This window comes from Mycteria americana, chromosome Z (assembly GCF_035582795.1).
Source record: "Mycteria americana isolate JAX WOST 10 ecotype Jacksonville Zoo and Gardens chromosome Z, USCA_MyAme_1.0, whole genome shotgun sequence".
Taxonomy (NCBI): domain Eukaryota; kingdom Metazoa; phylum Chordata; class Aves; order Ciconiiformes; family Ciconiidae; genus Mycteria; species Mycteria americana.
In genome coordinates, this window is record NC_134396.1 from 20,239,829 (window position 1) to 20,261,094 (window position 21,266).

Below are 21,266 nucleotides of genomic sequence, written 5' to 3' on the forward strand. Positions count from 1 at the left end.
TACTGGCCATCTGTGAATGTTTTGACTGAAGCAATTCACCTTATCCAGCTTCATGTGTGATACTCTGTGTCAAAGACATTGCCACACCCTAATGTATCAATTAGTTGTTTCAAATGTGAGACTGTTCCTTATTTTGTAGTTCCCTGTCTCATCCATTAGACTCTGATAAACTTCCATAACAAAGAGAAAATGGTTTCACAGACAACTGGCTCATTTGGTAGAAAAATTTGATTCATTCTTATGACTGTTTCCATCCTGTGCAGTGGCTAGGATTTCACAACTGTTCTGTGGGAACAAAAAAAAATGTGTTCTGCAGTTAAAGGCTGTTGCATAATGTAGGCATATAACAGACCAAAATTAAGGTAGAAATTCTCTGTCTTCTGGAATATATTGAGAGATAGATTAGGTTAGCAGCAAATTTCACTTTTACAGCATAGGACTCTGGCATTTGAGCTAACAGTGACTCGTAATGTGTGTTAACTTGTGCTAGAGGTAAATGAGAAAATATTTTGTTGATGGGTTTCAAAGCCACCTGCTGACAACAGAGAAACATTGATAGTGTGGGTTCAGCTGCAGCCTCTGTGGGCAAGTGTACTAAAGTGCACTGGTTCCAGTTTTTGGCCTCACAGCTGCTTCCTTTTTCTGCCTTTGCACATTTCACCAGGCCACTGTTTCTTCATCCCCCAGACTCTGGCTGCTATTTTTTGGTGCGAAAGGAGCACAACTGCACAAAATGTGTTTTAGTTGAACTCCTTGAAGAGATGAGAGGCTGAGCTGGCCCTACTTCTTTCCTTTTTAGTGAGGGAGGTATAATTAGAAAGGAATTGCCAGACCTGTGCCATTTTGAAATGCGCTTTCCTCTCACTCTCTTTGGGAATCGTTGTTCTGATGATTATATTCTGCCTCTGTGCCTTTTTCTCTTCCTTTAAAGCCCTCCACCAGTGATTATCCACATCTTAGCCTGGTATTTTTCCTTATTCCTGTGCTACAGTACTCTGCTTCAGTACCTTACTGAGTTCTTGGATTCTTTGGGGGTTTTTTTTCTGCTTTTTATTTCCTGGACATCAGCACGTAGGATATGGACAGCATGGTAGAAATACTGTCTGTAACTCTCAGTTTGAGTCTTGATTCACAGTGCCTTGAGGGAGCTGAAAAACAGTTGCAATGAAACTTGTGTTTCTGCTTGATCTGGAGCAGGCACAGTGTCCTTGGAGAACCATGTTGCTAAACTCTAATGATTGTCAATTGAACATGTTGCAGGTTCAATTTTTCAGGGGCTTATTAGTGTATCAGAAAGAGGATTGTTTTTACTGAGGGAGAAATGGGTACTTTCCCCTAAGTGAACCTTTTTTATCCTCCCCTTAATAGATTTCAAGCTTTTGCTCCAGAATATGGAGTTACTAGAGTTTCTTAATGAAATAGGCTCTATAAAATGCAAGTAAAATGTTTTGCTGGCGATACTGTTAAAAACCATTCATCTTGAAGCACTGTCAACATTAGGCAATGTGGTTAAAACTTAGTTGAGTTTCAAGCATTTGGGAACAAAGCCTAATAGCACAAAATTTTTGGACAACCTGATGCAACATCCTGTGCCAATAATAAACCCAATTCTATACAAATATACAATATTCTGGGTTGGGTGGTGTATAAGAGAGCCTCAAGAGTTTCTCTTTCCAATGAAATTAAGATAATTTTGCTTAATGGCAGCAGAACAGTCTTAATAAGCCTAATTCACATATTAATTCACATGTTTACTGTGTGAATTAGGCCCAGACAACCTTCTGATAATGGGAGATGGTTGAAGAGTGAGGCTGTCTATCAAAATGATCTTCTGGAGGGCATGCTGGTTTGAGATCTGGAAGATAAGAAGTGGAAGATCCTTTGTTTTCTTCCCTTATTTTTCTCACCCTACAAAAAACCTGTCACATAATGAATGTTTAAGGAGCTGATGCAAGGCTATTCTAAACCCAGTTCAAAGACTTACATTCCATCTTTTATTTTTCCTCAACACCTCCGTCATGGAGTCGAATTATTCTGTGGGTCATGAAGCTTATATCTTGGTTTATTCCATATAGCTGGGAATGGATATGGAATTTCAGGAAGCATTATTCATTGCTTTCTTTGGAAACTCGAACCATTCTTGAATAGTCTTAAAAACATTTTTGTTTGGCAATAAAGACTCCAGGTCTTTATTTTGTCTCTTCTTTCTTACTTGCCCTCTTCAGCATGGCTATATAAATAAAAAAGTGCCATGAAAAATTATCTTGTTCTTAAAATAGCATATACATTTTATTCGGGGCGAAGTTACTAAGATATGGATGGAATAATTTTTATTCTCTTCTTTCATAACAAAACTATCGAATCTAAAACTAATATTGTTACAGCAGCACTTGTTTCTTCAGTAAGCGCAAATTTTGACAAAAGAATGAGATCTCCCAACCCTTGTGACTTTTTCATAAACATTTTTTCATACAACATATTGTAAAATGCATCAGTTTTTACCTTTTCAGTATAGTCTCTGAAATATTGATCAAATAGACAACCTAAAACTGACATAATTTTTTATAAATTATTTCACCCAAATGTGATATACAGGTTTTTCTTTTTCATAGGCTGGACTGCACTACACAGAGCAAGTATGGAGGGCTTTTATGAGATAGCAAATGAGCTTTTGAAAGCAGGAGCTGATGTTAATGCTAGAGGAAATGAACAAATAACACCATTGCAAGATGCAGTTAAAGAAGGCCATTATGAGGTATATTCCAAACTAAATGCAAATTATGGATTAGGAATAGAAATGATTGTTGTTGGGTCCAGAAGGTCCCATAATCTTTTTACATGTGGCTAGTCTTTTCAGATTATTGGTAAATTCAGGAGCTGGCAAGTCCTTTCTGCCCAATTTCTGTTCAAACCATCCCATGCTTTACAAGGTTTGTCCAAAAGCAGAAATTAATTGTTTTTCTGTTTGGGACAATGGCTGAAGTACTGAGGAATAGATTGCTACTGTTTAATACTATTTGTTTCACTTATTTTATAATCAGCTTCCAGAATAATTTATGACCTGAGCAGTCTTCTGGAGTTTTCATGGCTTTTTTTCATGATTTAGTAAACATGCATGTATGGTGTGCAGCCACAGCCATGCACAGAGATTTTTTGTGTATTAACACATAGCATGGAGAATTATGAAGACATGGCTTTATATTTTGTATGGTCTTAAACAAAGTCAACTGAATAGTCAATGTGAATTAATTACACGTTTTGTTGCCAAATGCTGTGGTTTCATAAGCCTCTGTCTGAATTGTTGATCCTCTTTCAGTCTGGCAGTGGTTGGTTGCCTCCGCCTGTTTTTTTGTGCGTGTTCCTAGGGTGGCCTAGATTTATGTAGGAGTTCTGCATGTCCCTTTTACCTGCTTGCTGTTTCTTGCTGTAGAAGTGCACATATGCTACCTGTGTGGGGTGTAATAAGTTTTGCTCCTAAACATTTGCTCTCTTTCTGTTTCACAACAGAGATAAGACTTAATCTATTTCTCCCCAAGTCTCCCTGGAGCAAAGAGGAAGGGTGCACTTTTGGTTAATAATTTTCTCTGAGACTTGAGAGCCCCAAGCTTGGTTTTCAGCTGGTGGATCACAGACTTTTGCGGGTTCATGAAATATTTCTGAGTTCTGTGAAAGTACCTAAGACATCATGTCCATGGTTATGTATTGAAGGACTCTGCATCTCCACAAGTAATATTTAGGGGTCAGCAACTTGAATGATATTGGAAGAGCACTGATCTCAGCTAGGTCACTTGGGGTACACCAACATCATTCAGCACAGAGTTATGTGATCTGGTATATCCACAGGGAATGGTACTACATGGCGGCACTGTATTTACTCAGGAGCAGTATAGTTATATCACTGAAGTGGGCTGTCAGACTTAACTTTTGTTGCTTCTGACTAGCAACAAAATAGTGATAGTGCTTCAGTAATACGACTTTTGGTAACATGGTATTTGGAGCTGTTTCTTTCAAAGCTACCTTCTCTGCATGAAGTTATTATTGTAGATTGGAAACTCACCTTTAGACTGCTTTATGCCCTTCTGCACCTGCAATATGGCAAAATTAATTTCTTATTTCAGAAAAATGGTAAGTATAGAAAGACTTTCTAATAGTACAAGTTGAGGGGGAGAGCATACAAGTGTGATGTGTAACTAAAGATCTCATTAAGGAAGAAGAGTTCTCAATGTTACTCATTGAAAAAATCCATAGATTTGGGACAACTTTTGAAGCCCAAGAGAGTTTTTGCTGTGGATTGAACCCTTTTTTATTTGCTCTGCTGTTAGGAGAATGTATGAATTGAGAAAACTTCACTAGCAATTTTCTCAGTAGCAATTTGGTTAGAAATAATGAGGGACTTTAAATGCATGGGTGAAGGGTGTGAGTCAAGCTCAGTCTGAAATGATAACAGATGCTGAAGAGAGAAAGGCAGAGGTACAAGTAAAACCACACTAGGGCTGGAATAAGATTGCAGGGTTACCCAGAGAAAGGAAATAATCAGATTGCGAATTTTCCATGTCTTCAAAATGTATTCTGCAAAGGTAGATGGAACATTTTGCTAAAGTGATGATTTCTGGAATAACAACAGAATCGGGCTTTATATTTGTACAGAAATCAGTGTTGGCAAGACCATCTGAGTGGGTTTCATTGGACCAGATGTATGTTATACATCTGAAATAGCTGTCAAAGCTTCCCTCTGCAGTCACAGGAGTCACAATAGACACAGCTAGAGCACAATTTATTTTCTCCTAAAGTAGGTATCCTAAATAGATAAGCTGACTCATACCCTAAAATCACCTGTTATTTTCCACCAATTAAGACCTATGAGGGGGATGAATCCTACCCTATATTTTGGGAGACCTTGGCTTAATGGCATCACGTTAATAATGAACGAATTTATAAAAATGAAAATAATAAGACTATAGGATAATGATGCGTCTAGGGGAATGCTTGGGCTATATTAACTAGAATAGAGAGGAATTATTTGTCATAGGCCTTAGATTTGGTTTTGGTTGCTCATGTTGTCGAGTACAAGAGAGAGAAGCCTGTATAAGGAAGAAGTATGGAAAATACTGTCAGAAAAGAAATGATCTGACAAACTTATTTTTCTAGGTGGCAGAGTTATTACTTTGGTATGGAGCTGATCCCTTATTAAAAAATGAGATGGGAAGATGTGCATTAGAAGAAGCTTCTGACTCGTCTATGAGGAAACTGCTTAAAAGCTATGTAGCAAAATCCAGAAGAGATTCAGTATCAGGTAAGAGAGGATTATTCTGACATATCATCACCACTAAATGGAGAAATTCAAAACATCTGTTGCACTATATTTCCTTAATTACTGCTAATAATTCTATGGCCTTCAGTGTCTGATGCCCGAGTACCAGTAAGCACTCCTTACCCAGCACAGTTGCTGTACATTGGCAAAGTATAAAAGATAATGATGTCCAGCTTTTTCTTGGGCTGGAGCTACCTTTAAATTTGAAATGAAGATGTGTAACACAATAGTTGTTGCCTGTCTAAATGTAAGATGGGGCATGGCTGGACTTGCTGATGGCTGAGGTATAGCTTAGGGCTAGAGATAAAAATTTGGTTCTAAACTGGCTTAGAGGCTGAATTTTGAAGGATCCATAAGATAAAAAATGGAGGATCTAGGATTAGATCTAGATCTTAGGGGTTGCCATGTCTTAACTGCTTATCCTTACATACTAGTATTAGGGCTGGGACTAGAGTAATATTAGTGTAAGTAACAGCTAGTGAGTTTGCAAGGGGTTGGTAGGTGAACATTTTGGTTAACACGAGAGTTGGATCTTGTACAGTCTTAAGAACTAACTTGAGAAGAAGGTTCAGCAGAGGCTGCTTGGTCAGGGGCAGGTACAAAGAAGTGCCGCAAGATAAACCTTGATTAGAGTTAGAATTAGGACTATTGGACACCAATGGGCCAGTGTGGGCTGTGGCTTGTTTAACTCTGGAAGGAGTCCCCAGCTGTCAGACTGTTGTCCATTATTGCTCTTCCATGTGGGTGGTGATGAAGGCACAACATGTAGTCCAAGGGCAATCAAAATACACTTCAGGGCCTTGGGACAGTTGGTAAGGGAATCTGGTGCACAGGTAGTTTTTTCCCCTGTCCTTCCAGTTGCGGGCAGCGACATTGGAAGAAATAGATGGACCCAGTCTATTAATACATGCCTCTGTGGCTGGTGTCACCACCACAAGTTTGGGTTTTTCAATAATGGGATGGTCTACACGGCACCAGGCCTGCTGGTGTCGGATGGGATTCACCTTTATCAAAGGGGGAAGAGGGTCTTTGCTCATGAGCTAGCGGGGCTCATTGACAGAGCTTTAAACTAGACTTGAAAGGGGAGGAGGGTAATATCAGGCTTGCATGTGACAAGCTGTGGGATGACACACCAAGGTTAGAGGGACGGGGTGCTAGTGAGGGCCCTTAGCCTGTTGCTCTGAGATGTGCTGGGTACACTGGAGCACACTTGAAGTCTTACGGAGATGAGCCAGGGGCTCCTGAGGTAATAGGAGCCAACAGAGGAACACCGGGGAAATACCTCAAAGGAATTAAGGTTCCTCTAAAAAGGTGACACAGCCAACAGTCCAGCTGAAGTGCCTCTACACCAATGCACACAACATGGGCAACAAACAGAAGGAGTTGGAAGCCACCATGCTGCTAGAAAGCTATGACCTAGTTGCCATTACTGAAACTTGGTGGGACAAATCCCATGACTGTAGTGCAGCTATCGATGGCTACAGGCTGCTCAGAAAGGACAGGTGAGGAAGGGGGGGTGGAAGGGTTGCACTCCACCTCAAGAAATGGATGGATTATGAAGAGGCGTCTCTAAGAATAGCCACGAGCAGGTTGAAAGCTTATAGGTAAGAATTAGAGACCAAGACAACAAAGGGAACCTTGTGGTTGGTGTTTACTACAGGTTGCCCAATCAAGGGGAACCTGTTGACAAAACCTTCTTGCTCCAGCTACAGGAGGCATTGCACTCGCAGGCTCTCATCCTGCTGGGGGACTTCAGCCACCCTGGCATCTGCTGGAAAAGTAGCACGGCGAGCTGTAGGCAATCCAGGAGACTCCTGGAGTGCATTGAGGATAACTTCTTAAGCCAGGTAATAGACAGGCCTACCAGAGGGGACGAGATACTGGACCTGATGATCACCAGTGCAAGTGAGCTAATAGGTGATGTCAAGACTGGAGGCAGCCTGGGCTGCAGTGATCAGGCACTGGTGGAGTTCACAGTCCTGAGGGATATGGGGCAGGTGAAGAGTAAAGTCAGCACCGTGAATTTTAGGAAAGCAAAATTCCAGCTGTTCAAGGAGTTAGTCAATGGGACGCCCTGGGAAACTGCCCTCAGGGACAAGAGAGCAGAACAGAGCTGGCAGATCTTTAAGGATGCTTTCTGTAGAGCGCAAGAGCTCTTGATCCCCAGGTGTAAGAAATCAGGGAAGGAAGGCAACAGACTAGCATGGATGAGTCAAGACCTGCTGGTCAAACTAAAGGGCAAGAAGGAAATGCACAGGCAGTGGAAACAGGGACAGGTATCCTGGGAAGAGTATAGAGATGCTGCCCCGTTTTGTAGGGATGGGGTCAGGAAGGCCAAGGCGTGGCTGGAGCTGAACTTGGCAAGGGACACAGAGAATAATAAGAAGGGCTTCTACAGGTAAGTCAGCCAGAAAAGGAAGGTCAAAGAAAGCGTACCCCCCCCAATGAACATGACTGGCAAACTGGTAACAAGAGACAAGGAGAAGGCTGAGGTACTCAACAACTTTTTGCTTCAGTCTTCACTGGCAGCATCTCTTCTCACACCCCTTGAGTGGATGGACTGCAAGACACAGACTGGGGAAGCAAAGTCCCTCCCACTGTAAGAGGAGATCAGGTTCGAGACCACCTGAGGAACCTGAACATACGTAAGTCTATGGGACCTGATGAGATGCATTTCAGAGTCCTGAGAGAACTGGCTGATGTAGTTGCCAAGCCACTCTCCATGATATTTGAGAAGTCCTGGCAGTCAGGTGAAGTCCCCACTGACTGGAAAAAGGGAAACACTGCACCTGTTTTTAAAAAGGAAGACCCTGGGAACTATTGACCTGCCAGCCTAAGCTCTGTGCCTGGGAAGACCACAGAACAGATCCTCCTAGAAGCTACGCTAAGGCACGTGGAGGACAGGGAGGTGATTCGAGACAGCCAGCATGGCTTCACCAAGGGCAAGTCTTGCCTGACCAACCTAGTGGCCTTCTATGACGGAGTGACTACATCAGTGGACAGGGGAAGAGCTACTGATGTCATCTATCTGGACTTCTGTAAGGCCTTTGACACAGTCCCCCACAACATCCTTCTCTCTAAATTGAAGAGGTACGGATTTGATGGGTGGACTGTTCAGTGGATGTGGAATTGATTGGATGGTCGCATCCAGAGTAGTGGTCAACAGCTCAATGTCCAGATGGAGATCAGTGAGGAGTGGTGGGACCAGTATTGGGACCAGTACTGTTTAGTATCTTCATCAATCACATAGACGGTGGGATTGAGAGCACCCTCAGCAAGTTTGCAGATGACACCAAGCTGAGTGGTGCAGTTGACATGCCTGAGGGATGGGATACCATCCAGAGGGAGCCGGACAGGTTCAAGAAGTGGGCCCATGTGAACCTCATGAGGTTCCACAAGGCCAAGGGCAAGGTCCTGCACCTGGGTCAGGGCAACCCCCAGTATGAATACAGGCTGGGGGATGAAGGATTGAGAGCAGGCCTGCAGAGAAGGACTTGGGGGTACTGGTGGATGAAAAGCTGGACATGAGCTAGCAATATGCGCTTGCAGCCCAGAAAGGCAACCGCATACTGGGCTGCATCAGAAGAAGCATGGCCAGCAGGTTGAGGGAGGTGATTCTGCCCCTCTGCTGCGCTTTGGTGAGACCCCACCTGGAGTCCTGTGTCCAGCTCTGGAGTCCTCAGCACAGGAGAGACATGGAGCTGTTGGAGTGGGTCCAGAGGATGGCCACAAAAATGATCCGAGGGCTGGAACAGCTCTCCTGTGGGGACAGACTGAGAGAGTTGGGGTTGTTCAGCCTGGAGAAGAGAAGGCTCCAGGGAGACCTTATAGTGGCCTTTCAATGCTTCAAGGGGGCTTATAAGAAAGATGGGACAAACTTTTTAGTAGGACCTGTTGCAATAGAACAAGGAGTAATGTCTTGAAACTAAAAGAGGGTAGCTGTCAACTAGATAGAAAGAATAATTTTTTTATGATGAGGGTGATGAAACACTGGAACAGGTTTTCCAGAGAGGTGGTAGATGCCCCACCCCTGGAAGCATTCAAGGTCAGGTTGGACGGGGCTCTGAGCAACCTGACCTAGTTGAAGATGTTCCTGCTCATTGCAGCGGGGCTGGACTAGATGACCTTTAAGGTTCCCTTCCAACCCAAACATTCTATGATTCTGTAAGTTTAGAGTCAGGGCAGTAGGAGTAGGCAGGAGTTACTGGCTTCAAATATGAGTGAAATGAAGGTTAATGCTACTGTAAGAGATTAGCCTGACAGGGACTGCTTATTTGGGAGGCTCCATTATTAGAGGTTAGGGCTGCGGCCACCAGATATCATCTAGATATTCTGAGCTGTACAAAGATTGGTGGGCTAAAAATATGTTCAAAGTTACAGTTCGGATTAGGGTTTGACTTAATCACTGTTCAATAGCTGCGCCATTGGGGTTAATTTAGGACTAAGACTGGCAGGATCCAGTGGACTAAAAATGATCCTAAGGCTAGGGTTAACATCTGGCATGCCAGATTTCCTGAAGTGGTGGAGAAAGAGTTGCCGTGCTGTGAAATGCCTGTTCAATTTAAGGCTGGTTCCAGCATGCGTTGTTGGGTGAATCTCAGGGCTGGCTTCGGGGTTCATGTTGCAGTACAAAATAACAAAGGGTGATGAGCTAGATGTTTTTCAATATGGTGTGGCTAGTCTAGGTTTAAGAACATATTGGCCAGAAGTAAATGCATAGAGTTGCATGGTTTAAGTATGTATATTAATATCTAGGGTAAGATCTTGGTGGCTGCTATACTCTTTTTATGCCATTTTATCAGCACAGAGGGTAGCTGGAAAGGTAAAGCAAACCACCAGCAAGGCACTGAATTGGTGCTGGGGAATATCCCTGCCTATTTTTACACCAATGACTTAGCTTTAGCTACGCCATCCCTTTCCCTGCCCAAATATGCTATACAGGGAAGGATATAAGCTAGGCTATCATCCCACCATCACTGGCTTCAGAAAAGTCTCTTGGGGATCAGGGAAGCCCGTTAGAAGTTAGGGAAATATAGTAGCTCCTCTAAGTTTCAAAAATAATTGCTCAGGTCACTAATCTTCAAAAAAATTTGGAAGCATAATGTCATACTTTACTCTCACCTGTCCTGGTTTGTACAAGATGCCATCTGCAATGAGGATCAGACTCCAAGATTTTAATATACTTTTTATATATTGATATATTTTAGATTCTAATAAAACCCTTATGGCTTGATAATTTTTCTGGATAGCTAAGTGTGGTAAGTGCTGTTGCACTCAAGATTGTGGACACAAGATGTTATATATGTAAAGTAAAGAATTACGGTCTTTTTTCAATTCTGGTTTCTTTCCGTCTTTCATTGTCATTTCAGGTGGAGATGATTCAAAGAATATTTTAAATACTCAAAGTGTAGAGGACACAAACCTGCAACAAGTACGTCTTTACAACGAATCCTTAAGTTAACTTGATGCTGAACTGTTAAGGGCTTGCTAGGAGTCTTCAGTAAACTAAAGGAGATGACTATTTCTGAAATGTGTTTCAAAACCAGCACATAATGTACTAGATGCTTCATACCCAGCAGGGACTGAAACAAAGTGATATTCAGTGTTATGCCAATTCTTTGGCAAGTGGTTGCTGATCCATAACTGGTCCTTGGGATAAGCTGCAGCCTCATGAAGATGCAGGACAGAGGCAATCAGCTGACTCTTACAGGCAGTGATTCTTGCTGAGTTTTTGCGAGTGCTGCAGAGGTAGTTTACAACAAGCATGGTACATCAGTGGCTCTTTGTACTTGCAGAAACCTGACCGAAACTGCAAGCTGTTGTTTGGCTTGTAGCAGTAGGATAGCTGCTTCTTGCCTCTGTGTAGTAGCTTGTGTTGGGTTTTGATAGGAGAGGGTTAGGGAATCACTGTCTTGCACAGGGTTTGCACAGTTACACTGTGAGACCTCAGTAAGATGCGGGAGCTAGTGCCTCACATGAAGACAAGACAGCATGATCAGTCACTTGGGTCATAGCTTGTTTGCATATAGCACAACAGCTTTTGGCATTAAAAGCTGTACTCTCCCCCTCCTGTTTTCTCCCCTTTGAACAATGATAACTGGTAATATGTGAAACATATAATGCAGTGTGCACAGGCACTTTATTCTCACTTCCTAAAGTTCTAGGTGGTTATGATAACTGTCCTTGTTACAGTAGTGCAATCTATGGTGTCCTTAGAAATGTTATGCTATAACAGCATCCATGGTGTATAGTCTTAGATTACACTTTAAAACATTAGTTGATTGATGAAGGATATTCTCCAAGTAGAAGGTGTGGTAAACATTTGATTGGGAAAACCTATTACTGTGGCTGTATAACTGATGATTTCAATAGTTGCGTGAGTTGTTGCAGTGTTTGTGTTCTGGTTCTATCTCTAGATACGAAGTAATCAACAGGATAATTCTAGTTAGTCATTGGCCTTTGGAGTGGTTTTGTTGTGAGACTGCCATGAGTTAATTCTGTGTGGTTTTGCTGTGTTATTTCCCTTTCTTTATAATTTCCTAGCATCATTGCAGACAGGTTTGCCAGAAATGTGAAACTGTAGCTCTGGTATATGACCACAGAAGCAATGTAGTTTTAATTCTTTAAAGGCAGAGCATTAATTTGAAACTAGTTCAATTTTCATAAATAAATAAAAGTGTAAAGCACTTCAGTAATATTTATCATTGGATTTCACCCATTAATTTTTACACTTTTCTACACATATTTCTTAGTTCCTTAATTTCTTTGTCCTGCTGTCTTAAAAAGCTGCACAGGCAGAGGAAATAAGTTAATTTTATAATAGCACAGTTTTCTTTTAGTATATAATAAAGTAATTTATCAGAAAATGAAATGAAGTATGTGGCCTGTTTTCGAGATAGAACTAAATGCAGATGGCACAGTTCAACATGATAATACTAAAGCATCAAAGGAAGTTTTGCTAAAAATGAGCAAAGAAGAAAAAACAAATTTGGTGAAATATCAAAAAAATAAAGTTATTCAGGATTTTGAAGGCAGAAAACCAAATTTAAAAAAATACAAGTTCAAAAAAGAAAAATAGATCTGCTCTTCTTATAGCAGAGGCTACAGCCAAGAGTAAAACTGTTCAGAAATAATGTCTCATGTTAGATGGACCTCACATTTAGGTCCACTTACAAACCAAGGAACAGTTAAATTGCAGAAAATTTATTTCCCTGATGCTAGACCTAATGAAATGGGCCACTGTGTTGCTGTTTCTAATCATAACTGTTGCATCCCAGTTAATGTTGTAGTAAAACTGAGCTAAGTCAGAATTGCAACAGGGACATGAATTCAACAGTGGTAACAGTGAAAATCCATTTACAGAAGAAAAGAGCAGAACTGGTGGAAGCTCAGGAACTTCTGTTGTAACAGGGGAGGAGATCACCAGTTTGCGTTGCCCCACATCAGTGGTTTCCAGAGAAAAAGTGTCTGCACAGCATTCTCAAACTCCTGCTTTAACAGAACTTGATTCTCAGTCAATGCTTACTTGCTTTGACTTCCTCTCACAATGTATCTGTTTTAAAGTTACAACAGAATGTCAAGAGTTATGACAGTGATCAACATAGTCTCAAGCTGAGTAACAATAGTAGTTTGAGTGACAGGAATCTAAATATCAATACGAGAATACATTCAGAACGAATTATTTCTTTGCAAAACTTGACAAATCAAGTTAAATTTGATATTGATGGAAACAAAATTAATAGATCAACTCCAAGTTTAAAACTGTCTTTGCCTTGTTTGAACAGATTTCCTTACAGACAGTTGAGTCAGAACCAGCGTGTGCAAATCTTATGGATTCAGACAGCATGGACATATTGCAACAGACTATTGTAAATGAGGTGCAAAACATTTATACTAATATTTCTGAAGATGGAACAAGCTGCACTGAACAGGCACGTCAAGCAAATGTGGAAACACTGTTAGCACATAAGCTTTCAGCAGCTACTAATGGAGAAAGTGTTTCTGGAAGTCCTTATAATTCTACCAGTGGTGTACTAAGCACCATTGAACAAAAGGATCCACAACCAGAGAAAGGAGGGAGGATCCTGTTTAATGCAGAACAAGGTGTTGAAGGATGTCACATTGAAGCTGAAAATGCTGGTAGTTTAGGGATCAAGCCTATAGCTTTACAGCTCCATGAAAAGGACACACTTCAAATTAGACAAAAGAGAGAGGATCTTCAGGAGACCAACTCAAAAGCAGATTTGCATTTCAGAGTTAATGCAGACAGCAAGTCTCCTTATTCACTTCAGATTGTGGAAAATATGCAGAAAGAAACCTCCCAGAAAACAGGTGCCATGTTTCATTTGAAAATAATTCTTTTATGAGTTTGTTGTAAGCATTCTATGTATTTTATTAAAAAAACCCAGCAGTTGGTCTCCAGAGAGTGTATTTTGCCATAAATAAATAGCAGACATATGGAATGTGTTGTGGTACAGTCCACTATGCCAGATTAACTAGTTACTAACTTTTGCTTTTTTTGGGGGGGGCTGTTTTATATCCAAGTCCCCACTGTATTTACCAAAATGTGGCTGCAATGGTCAGTACAATAATTAGAATGAAATTCTTCAGTAGCTTATTTTTTTTAATACCTAAGAATCAATAAAGGTCGTATTTTGACAAAAGAATCTTTGAATTGTTTTGGATTCAATCTCAGTACATTAACATACGGTGAATAGTGGATAAAGGATACATTATGTTAATGTATTTTCAAAAATTGAGGGAGTTACTGCAGGCATTTTTTAACCTAGACTAGATGGTGATTTTGACATTCATTTTAACATGAGTTTTAATTTCTGAAAATATTGAGTATTATGCTATAGATACTCCTATGTTCTTTTGTTAAACCAACAGATGAAGGAGTGTGTGCTGGAGTAAGTGGAACAGAGGGCACTGAAAAAAATGGAGAAGGAGTAAATGCAAAGACCAACCGGCTTTCACAGTTTACTGAAACAGAAGTTGTCCAAACTAAAAGAGCAAGATTAAACCTTCAGGAGACAAGCCAAAAGGCAGCCTCATATTCCAGTAGCAGCAAAACCAAGCTTTCATCTAATCAATCACAATTCAGTCAAGCATCAGAACAGCAAACATCCAAGAAATCAGGTGAAAAGTTAATATTTTATAAAAACAGTGGAGTTTTTTTCCAGACATACATGAAGGAGGCTTTTTGTAATACATGAGAGAAAGTTTGGAAAAATACATATAGCATGTTGAGCAAATACTCTAGTGAGTTCCAAATATTTGAAATATTTTCAGAACTTCTGTACTCTGTTTTACAGAATGCACATACTTACTCCGTTTTGTTTATGTTACATTCATCAGTCTTTCAGCATTGTGGTTGAAGGGACGCAGGATCATAACCAAGAACTTAAAATAACATTGAATTGATCCTTAGTTAACTATATTACATAAATGATAGTTTAAAATAACACTAAATTGGTCCTCAGGTAACTATTTTACATATCACAGATCGAAGAATCAAACCTGTCTCTCTGTGTATTTGGCACAAAAATATCCACTTATATTTTATAGACTATATCCTCATTAGGCACAAATCAGCATAGGCTCTGATTGTACTGGTACATTTGGTTTTAGCTGTAGTATCGAAACAAACCTACTTACATGAGGATAAGGATCTAGCGTCGTCCAGTAGTTATGTTTTCTTCTGCCTGTACATACAGCTTTCTGTTTAGCAGTTTCATCCCATGTCTAAGACTTGCATTTATCTTGTAGCCTTACCATCACAATAGAGCTCTGGTCCAACTGATTACTTGTCATAACCCCCAGGTATTTTTCACTTACTGCTTTTTTGGTAAAGCTGGCAGTCATCTTGTGTACTTTGGTTCTTTCTGGAACCATAGCACTCAAGACTTACTAAAACCAAAACCTACAGTTCAGATGGGATCCCTCCTTTCTTAAAACTTTTAAATGTAATATATCTGGACTGCTGTTTCAAAAATGTTTATCCTCATATCATTTGGCATTCTCCTTAACTTGTGTTGAAATGAAGAGAACTGTGTCATTAGATGATACGAATTTCTTGTGTAACTTTGCCTTGATAAGGAATAGAGTATTTGTCTTTTCTGATTATCTTAGACAATTCTGTCATTTCTCTCTAGTAATTAAGAGTTTGGGAATTATTTTTTCTGGGTTTGATAGATTTTAAAATACTGCCTTCTTAGGACCTTAGCTGTCCGTGACTATCTCCTTGTATTCTTTTGTTTTCCACAGCAGTTTTCTACAACTCCTTATTTATATTTGTTACCATTCACTTCCCATTTTTTGATTTCTTATTTACTGTTGCTCTCTAATTCCCTTCCTAATCCAGGTTAGTTTTTGAATTCATGCAGCTTTTCATCTTGAGTGTGGGATATGTTGTGAAATATTTCCTTTCCTAGCTATTATTGATATTTTTCTGCTGACATTTTTTCTTCAAACTGTTTTTTACTTATAATTGTTTCCAGCTCTGAGAAACTTTCCCTTTCAAACAACTACTGTGTCAATGTAAATGTATGCTTTGTATACATACATAGGAAAGGGTGTTTTTTATATATATAGGTTTATAGAAGTATGTCTGAATGCATGTGTATTTGTGTGTGGATATAACATTTGATTTATTTTTTTCCAAGTGTGTGCAGCAAAAAATTTTAGTTTCTTCCTTGGACTACACTTCTGTGTTGCTGGGGTCTATTGGTCAAACTTTGGTTGCCTTTGAGTAGGATGTAAATGAATGCTAGCATTAAGTATATCGTATATATTTTGAAAATCAATGGGATTCATGCTCCTACATCCATTAAATGCTTTTCAAACCAGTATACATAACAGCATGTATACTTAAAATAATACATTTAACAAATATACACACCCATCCATACACACACACAAAATATGGACAAATACATCTGCACACATACTATGAACATAGTAATTTGTTTACCTCTTTTTGTTGTTTGCTTAGTACCCTCCTTCTCTTCGGGGACTTTGTCTGGATGCTCACTAGTCTTACAAGTTGAATTAGGGAGTCATCAGCCAATCTCTGCAATGTCCTCTAACGCATGACAAAAAACATCCAGGAAATTATGTGACGTTCCTGCTGCTGATCATTTTCTCTTTGATAGTCACAGTCTTCTTGTCCTCTTCTACCTTCAGCTGTACAGAATACTTTGTCCTCTTCTTGTCTCAGGTGGTTGCTAGTTTTCAACCCATCTTAAGTTCCTGCTCTCTTGAATTTCTGGACTGCAAGCTCATGTTTTCTTTTGGAAGTCAAAGGGTGAAGGAAAGAAGTAGGTGCTTCTGAGTTGTCACTTACTGCTTTCCAGTATTTGGCAGTGTCAGTATTTAGCTTTCCTATCTCCACATTGGTTCCTCCTATTGTAGGAATGCCTTTTTACTTCATTCTGGAAAAAAATCCATGGCATATCTGATACATATCATCCACTGCTAATTACTGAAAGAATAAACATTGAAAATAGAAATTATTCCTTTCCCTACAGTTGTTCTTTTTTGTAGCTCCTATATTCCTGCTCAATTTTTATAATAAGGTCTATGTGCGTTAATACATTTTTGGATTTTTTTCCTTTATATTTTGCCTCCTATATATACATTATGATTTTAAAAAAACTTCATTTCAAACATGTGTCTTACATTTTGGTCTCCTCTGGAATAGCATTTCACAGATTACTTTCCCCCCAAAAGAGCCTCTTCAGGTAATATTTTATTCAGCTAAAATTTAATTATTTCCTTCATCCCAGGAGAATGTTGCTGTTTGAGAGGTGATGCGGGAAAGTATAGCCCTTCGTACAGTTGAAGGCATTAATAGCTTTGGAGACCGGGACAATGGCATTCAGATTGCAGCGGAAAAAAGTGGAAGATGGGATAATGTTTTCTGACTTGTGGGGTTTTCAGATTTTTTTGCTGTCTCATACCTTTTCTTCATTAACTGGCTTTTGTATCTCATCTGATTGTTCCTGTGTCCCAGTGGTCTTACTTATATTATTCTATTCTTGAATAAAAATATTTTCTTCCTAAATGATGCAGTGTCCCTTTCATCTACAGTCAGTCACTTACGAGGCTCTCAACATTCCTATTCTGCTTATACAGCTTGCTGGATACAGCTTGAGTCTTTTCTTATAGTTCAATCTGTGGAAAGAATTACTCATAGCCAGAAGTTGAAGTATTTAAGTTTCTTTTTGAAGGAGGATATCCTTGAAGTTGTTGAGGTATGGCAGTCTAATCTAATCTGATTGCTGGTTACTGTAATCTCTCCATCTTATCTTTGTACGTGTACTGACTGGATTTTGTATTTGCCAAGTTCCTGATCTTTCTTGCTCATGACCCACCTGGCAATACATTCCATGGAGAACCAGTATTTTGTAATTCACATACCAATGTCCCATTATGCTTTTACAAATGTTTCCTAACAACCATGAAGAAAACTGTAGTGCATGACAACTTAACTGGAAAACTTTGCAATTATTTCTGTTCACTTGCAGCCAATATTGCTAAGGGTCATTAGCTTAATGGACTGTTGTGCGCCTTTTTTCTCTCCTACATCTCTAAAGAGTCCCTAGGACATTCTCCCATGAATCAAAGGGGAAGAAAAGGAAGAACCAGAAAGTGGATGATTGCTTTGGGAGTTCAGACCCAGCAGCTTTTAGAGAAAACACAATACATTATCTTACAGAAAAGTAGGTCTCAGATTAGAGGAGTATTTCAATAATGTGACCCCTCTGTGTGCTCTAGAATCTCAGTTTTCATTTAAAAAAGAAACTCTTTAGCTCTTCTGGTTGCCAACACAGTGTTGGCCAAGCACCTCCAATGCAAAAAGGGCCACCTGAATGCTTTCTGACAGGTTACAATAGTCTACAGTGAGCTCCGTGCTGCCATTGTCTGGCTGTAGCAGTGCCTGAACAGGCTAGTTTAAATTAGGTATGGATATATCCTCACTATATGCCTGTCTTTAATATAGTTGCAGTATGCCTTTCATGTTCTTCCAAACAGTCTTGGATGACAAGCTCAGTAGTTTACCTTAAAGGAAACCTTGGAAAAGTAGATTTTCTAGAAGTCAGGAGGAGCCTGAAGAAAGGCATCTGTCAAATCCTGGAAGATGTTTGATAGCAATGGATACTGATAACTGAAAATATTTGAGAAGACAGCTTGTCTGATGAGAAGAGGAGATGCTTGGGATGCAGCAACTAATTGTTCATAGGAACAATTAAAAAAAGGGATAAGAGTTGCAAAATGCTTATTTAAAACCTTACACTTTCCTTTTTTTGGATGAATTACAGATTTTCAAGGAATCTGAGAAAGAACATACTGAAGTTTTAAAAAAAACTGATAGCACAGAATTATGACAGCAGGAGGAAGAGTTAAAAAAAAGCTAACATACATGGTAGATCTTTGGAAGATTTATACACCCTGTCTTTTTGTTAGCAGTTTGGGGGAGGGTGTTGTCCTTACTCTATATGCAGAATCAGTACTTTTTTAATCTGTTTTTTTCTATGTATCTCTTACAATTTGGTATGCCTGTTACCTGAAGCCTCAGAATTAGGGCCTGTCTGATGATCACATGATAAAATTTGAAGTGGATGTTGTTTGCTTTGTGAACCAGTAAGAGAAGGATTAAATCAAGTTTATTTACAATTATGGGTCCAATACTGCACAGGTTTAATTAAAAAGCAGTTCAGCTATGTCAGTAGACATTAATTAAAGATTTCTAATCAGTCTACAGGACTTTTTCACATCACAGCTGTAAAAATACCGTATGTAGAAACCTATCTCTTCCCTGATACAGAATTAGGAATGGAAAAGAGGTGATGGTCAAGTCTTCACTTTTGTATAGTTTCTTAAAAACCTTTATGTGTGTACTTCACATATTTAGCAGGCATGCCTGGTAAATTGAAAGCAGTCCATGGAGAAATGTAACATACCCCCCTACCTCTGTACAGTATAAAACTTCAACCTTGTCACGTTTTTATTGATCCCTAATTCATTGTACCCTCCTTAAGTTATCTAGATTTGAACTGTAAATTCTTTTGCATAGGGTCTGTTTGTTATCTGAGCTGTTATGCAGTACCCTCTAACCTTTTGATGTAGTCAATGTTATTGAATAATTAAGGCAACTATTGCACACATTTACATTAATTCAAATGAGTTATGAAGCTTAATTCTTTGTTGATAATGAAACATTTTTTGTGGTTCTTAATGAACACCCAATATGTGTTTAGAATCCTCCCTATCTGCCAGAAAAGAAGCTGCAATTTTACATGGTACCTGTAATACAGGAGCTGGGAGAAAGACAAAAAAGAAGAAAAATGCAAAAGGAGAAACTCAGCTGCATGTTGCTGCTAGGAGAGGAGATTTGTCTTTAGTGAAAACCTTAATATCATCTGGAATTTGTGTCAATGAACAGGACTATGCAGGTTTGAAAATAACTCTTATATGGGTTTGTTTTATGATACAATTTAATATAATTTATAGTATATATGGTTTTATATAATTTGTGTAATCTTAATATAATTGTGGATTCTTGATTTATGATATAATAGGAGGAAAGGAAGTCATTCAACAAGTGCAAGCACAATCAGTGAAACTCTGGATTTTGTGTCTCAGCATGGAGCTAATGCAGCCTTTTTCTCAGCAGGGGCATTAATAGGGTCTTACTCCTCTGCTGAAGGGCACATTTTCAGAGATATATATGGGAAGTGGACTTGAAAGTTCAACGGGAGAATTAATGCTTACACACACGATGCTTACACAATGCTTACACACATATTTACATGTGAAGCACATTAACACTAATCTTATTTCCTTAGGAAATGAGGACAAATATCAGTTGACAAGATTATTTTTTCTTTTTTCTACCTAAATGTATAAAACATTTCTGTTTTTATAGTCTCAGAATGGATGGTATTCTACTCTGGATGCCTTGCAGACTTGATATTATAAAATGCCACTGGGATTAGAAATCAGACTATTAATATTATGCTTCTGAGTTTTTAGACTCTTTCTACTCTATTGTTTTGTTTCTTTTATTATTGTTAGTAGTGTAATAGAAAAGTAAACAATATTTTTCTGCTTAATATTGGATACGTTTTTCTCTAAAGTAAGCTGAATTGCACAGGAAATAATTTACCTTGGCATTTCAAGATGATTGTACAAGATTTATCTTGAAGAGAGTAGTCCATTGCTTATAGTACAGCAAACGCAGCAAAATGTATAATCACTAATTAGTGATCTGTGTGGATCTTTCCAAATCAGATGCATGCTGTATGTGTCATCTTGCTTTTATTAGGTTGGACAGCAATTCATGAAGCTTCCAATGGGGGATTTACTGAAGTGATCTTAGAATTACTGAAAGCCGGTGCTAATGTTAACAGCAGAAGTCTGGATGGTATTTTGCCAATACATGATGCTGTTTCTGGCAATTATTTGGAGGTACATTTTTCTTTTACATTAGATTTCCTGAGCCTGATTTCCAGCAGAGTGTCAGCAAAGCAAAATCCTGGTTTAAATAAGGAAAGTCAAAGTTACAAATACAATTTTAGTGTAGATTTGCATTTAGGAAATAAACAAATATTCTTTAAAGAGGTCAAAATTAGAGAAAGAAATATTTTTCAATTGTGACAGTTGAAATTGTACAGCTGGTTGACTTTTTCATTCCAGTGGACAAACCAGAAAAATTCAGAAGCTCCCCGTGGTTTTCTCCCACATATTGGGCTTTTAAAAAATAATACTGAAATTGATCATTCTTAATTTGATCATCTAGTCCAAACCCACTGCTGTGGGCAGGGCCACCTTTCAGTAGGTCAGTTTGCCTAAAGCCCCATCCAACCTGACTTTGAACACTTCCAGGGATGGGCCATCCACATCTTCTCTGGGCAACCTGTTCCAGTGTCTCACCACCCTCACAGTAAAG

The 21,266-nt window shown here is 39.3% G+C and overlaps 1 protein-coding gene across 1 annotated transcript in view; it reads left to right on the forward strand.

Annotated features, from left to right (window-relative positions):
* Positions 1–21,266, forward strand: part of ANKRD31 (ankyrin repeat domain 31) — a 73,441-nt gene that overhangs the window by 23,925 nt on the left and 28,250 nt on the right. Inside the window, exons 12-18 of the mRNA XM_075526747.1 lie at positions 2,613–2,755; positions 5,149–5,293; positions 10,681–10,742; positions 13,096–13,642; positions 14,204–14,452; positions 19,576–19,770; positions 20,643–20,785. Of these exons, the coding sequence (XP_075382862.1) occupies positions 2,613–2,755; positions 5,149–5,293; positions 10,681–10,742; positions 13,096–13,642; positions 14,204–14,452; positions 19,576–19,770; positions 20,643–20,785 (1,484 nt within the window). The remainder of the gene's footprint in view (positions 1–2,612; positions 2,756–5,148; positions 5,294–10,680; positions 10,743–13,095; positions 13,643–14,203; positions 14,453–19,575; positions 19,771–20,642; positions 20,786–21,266) is intronic.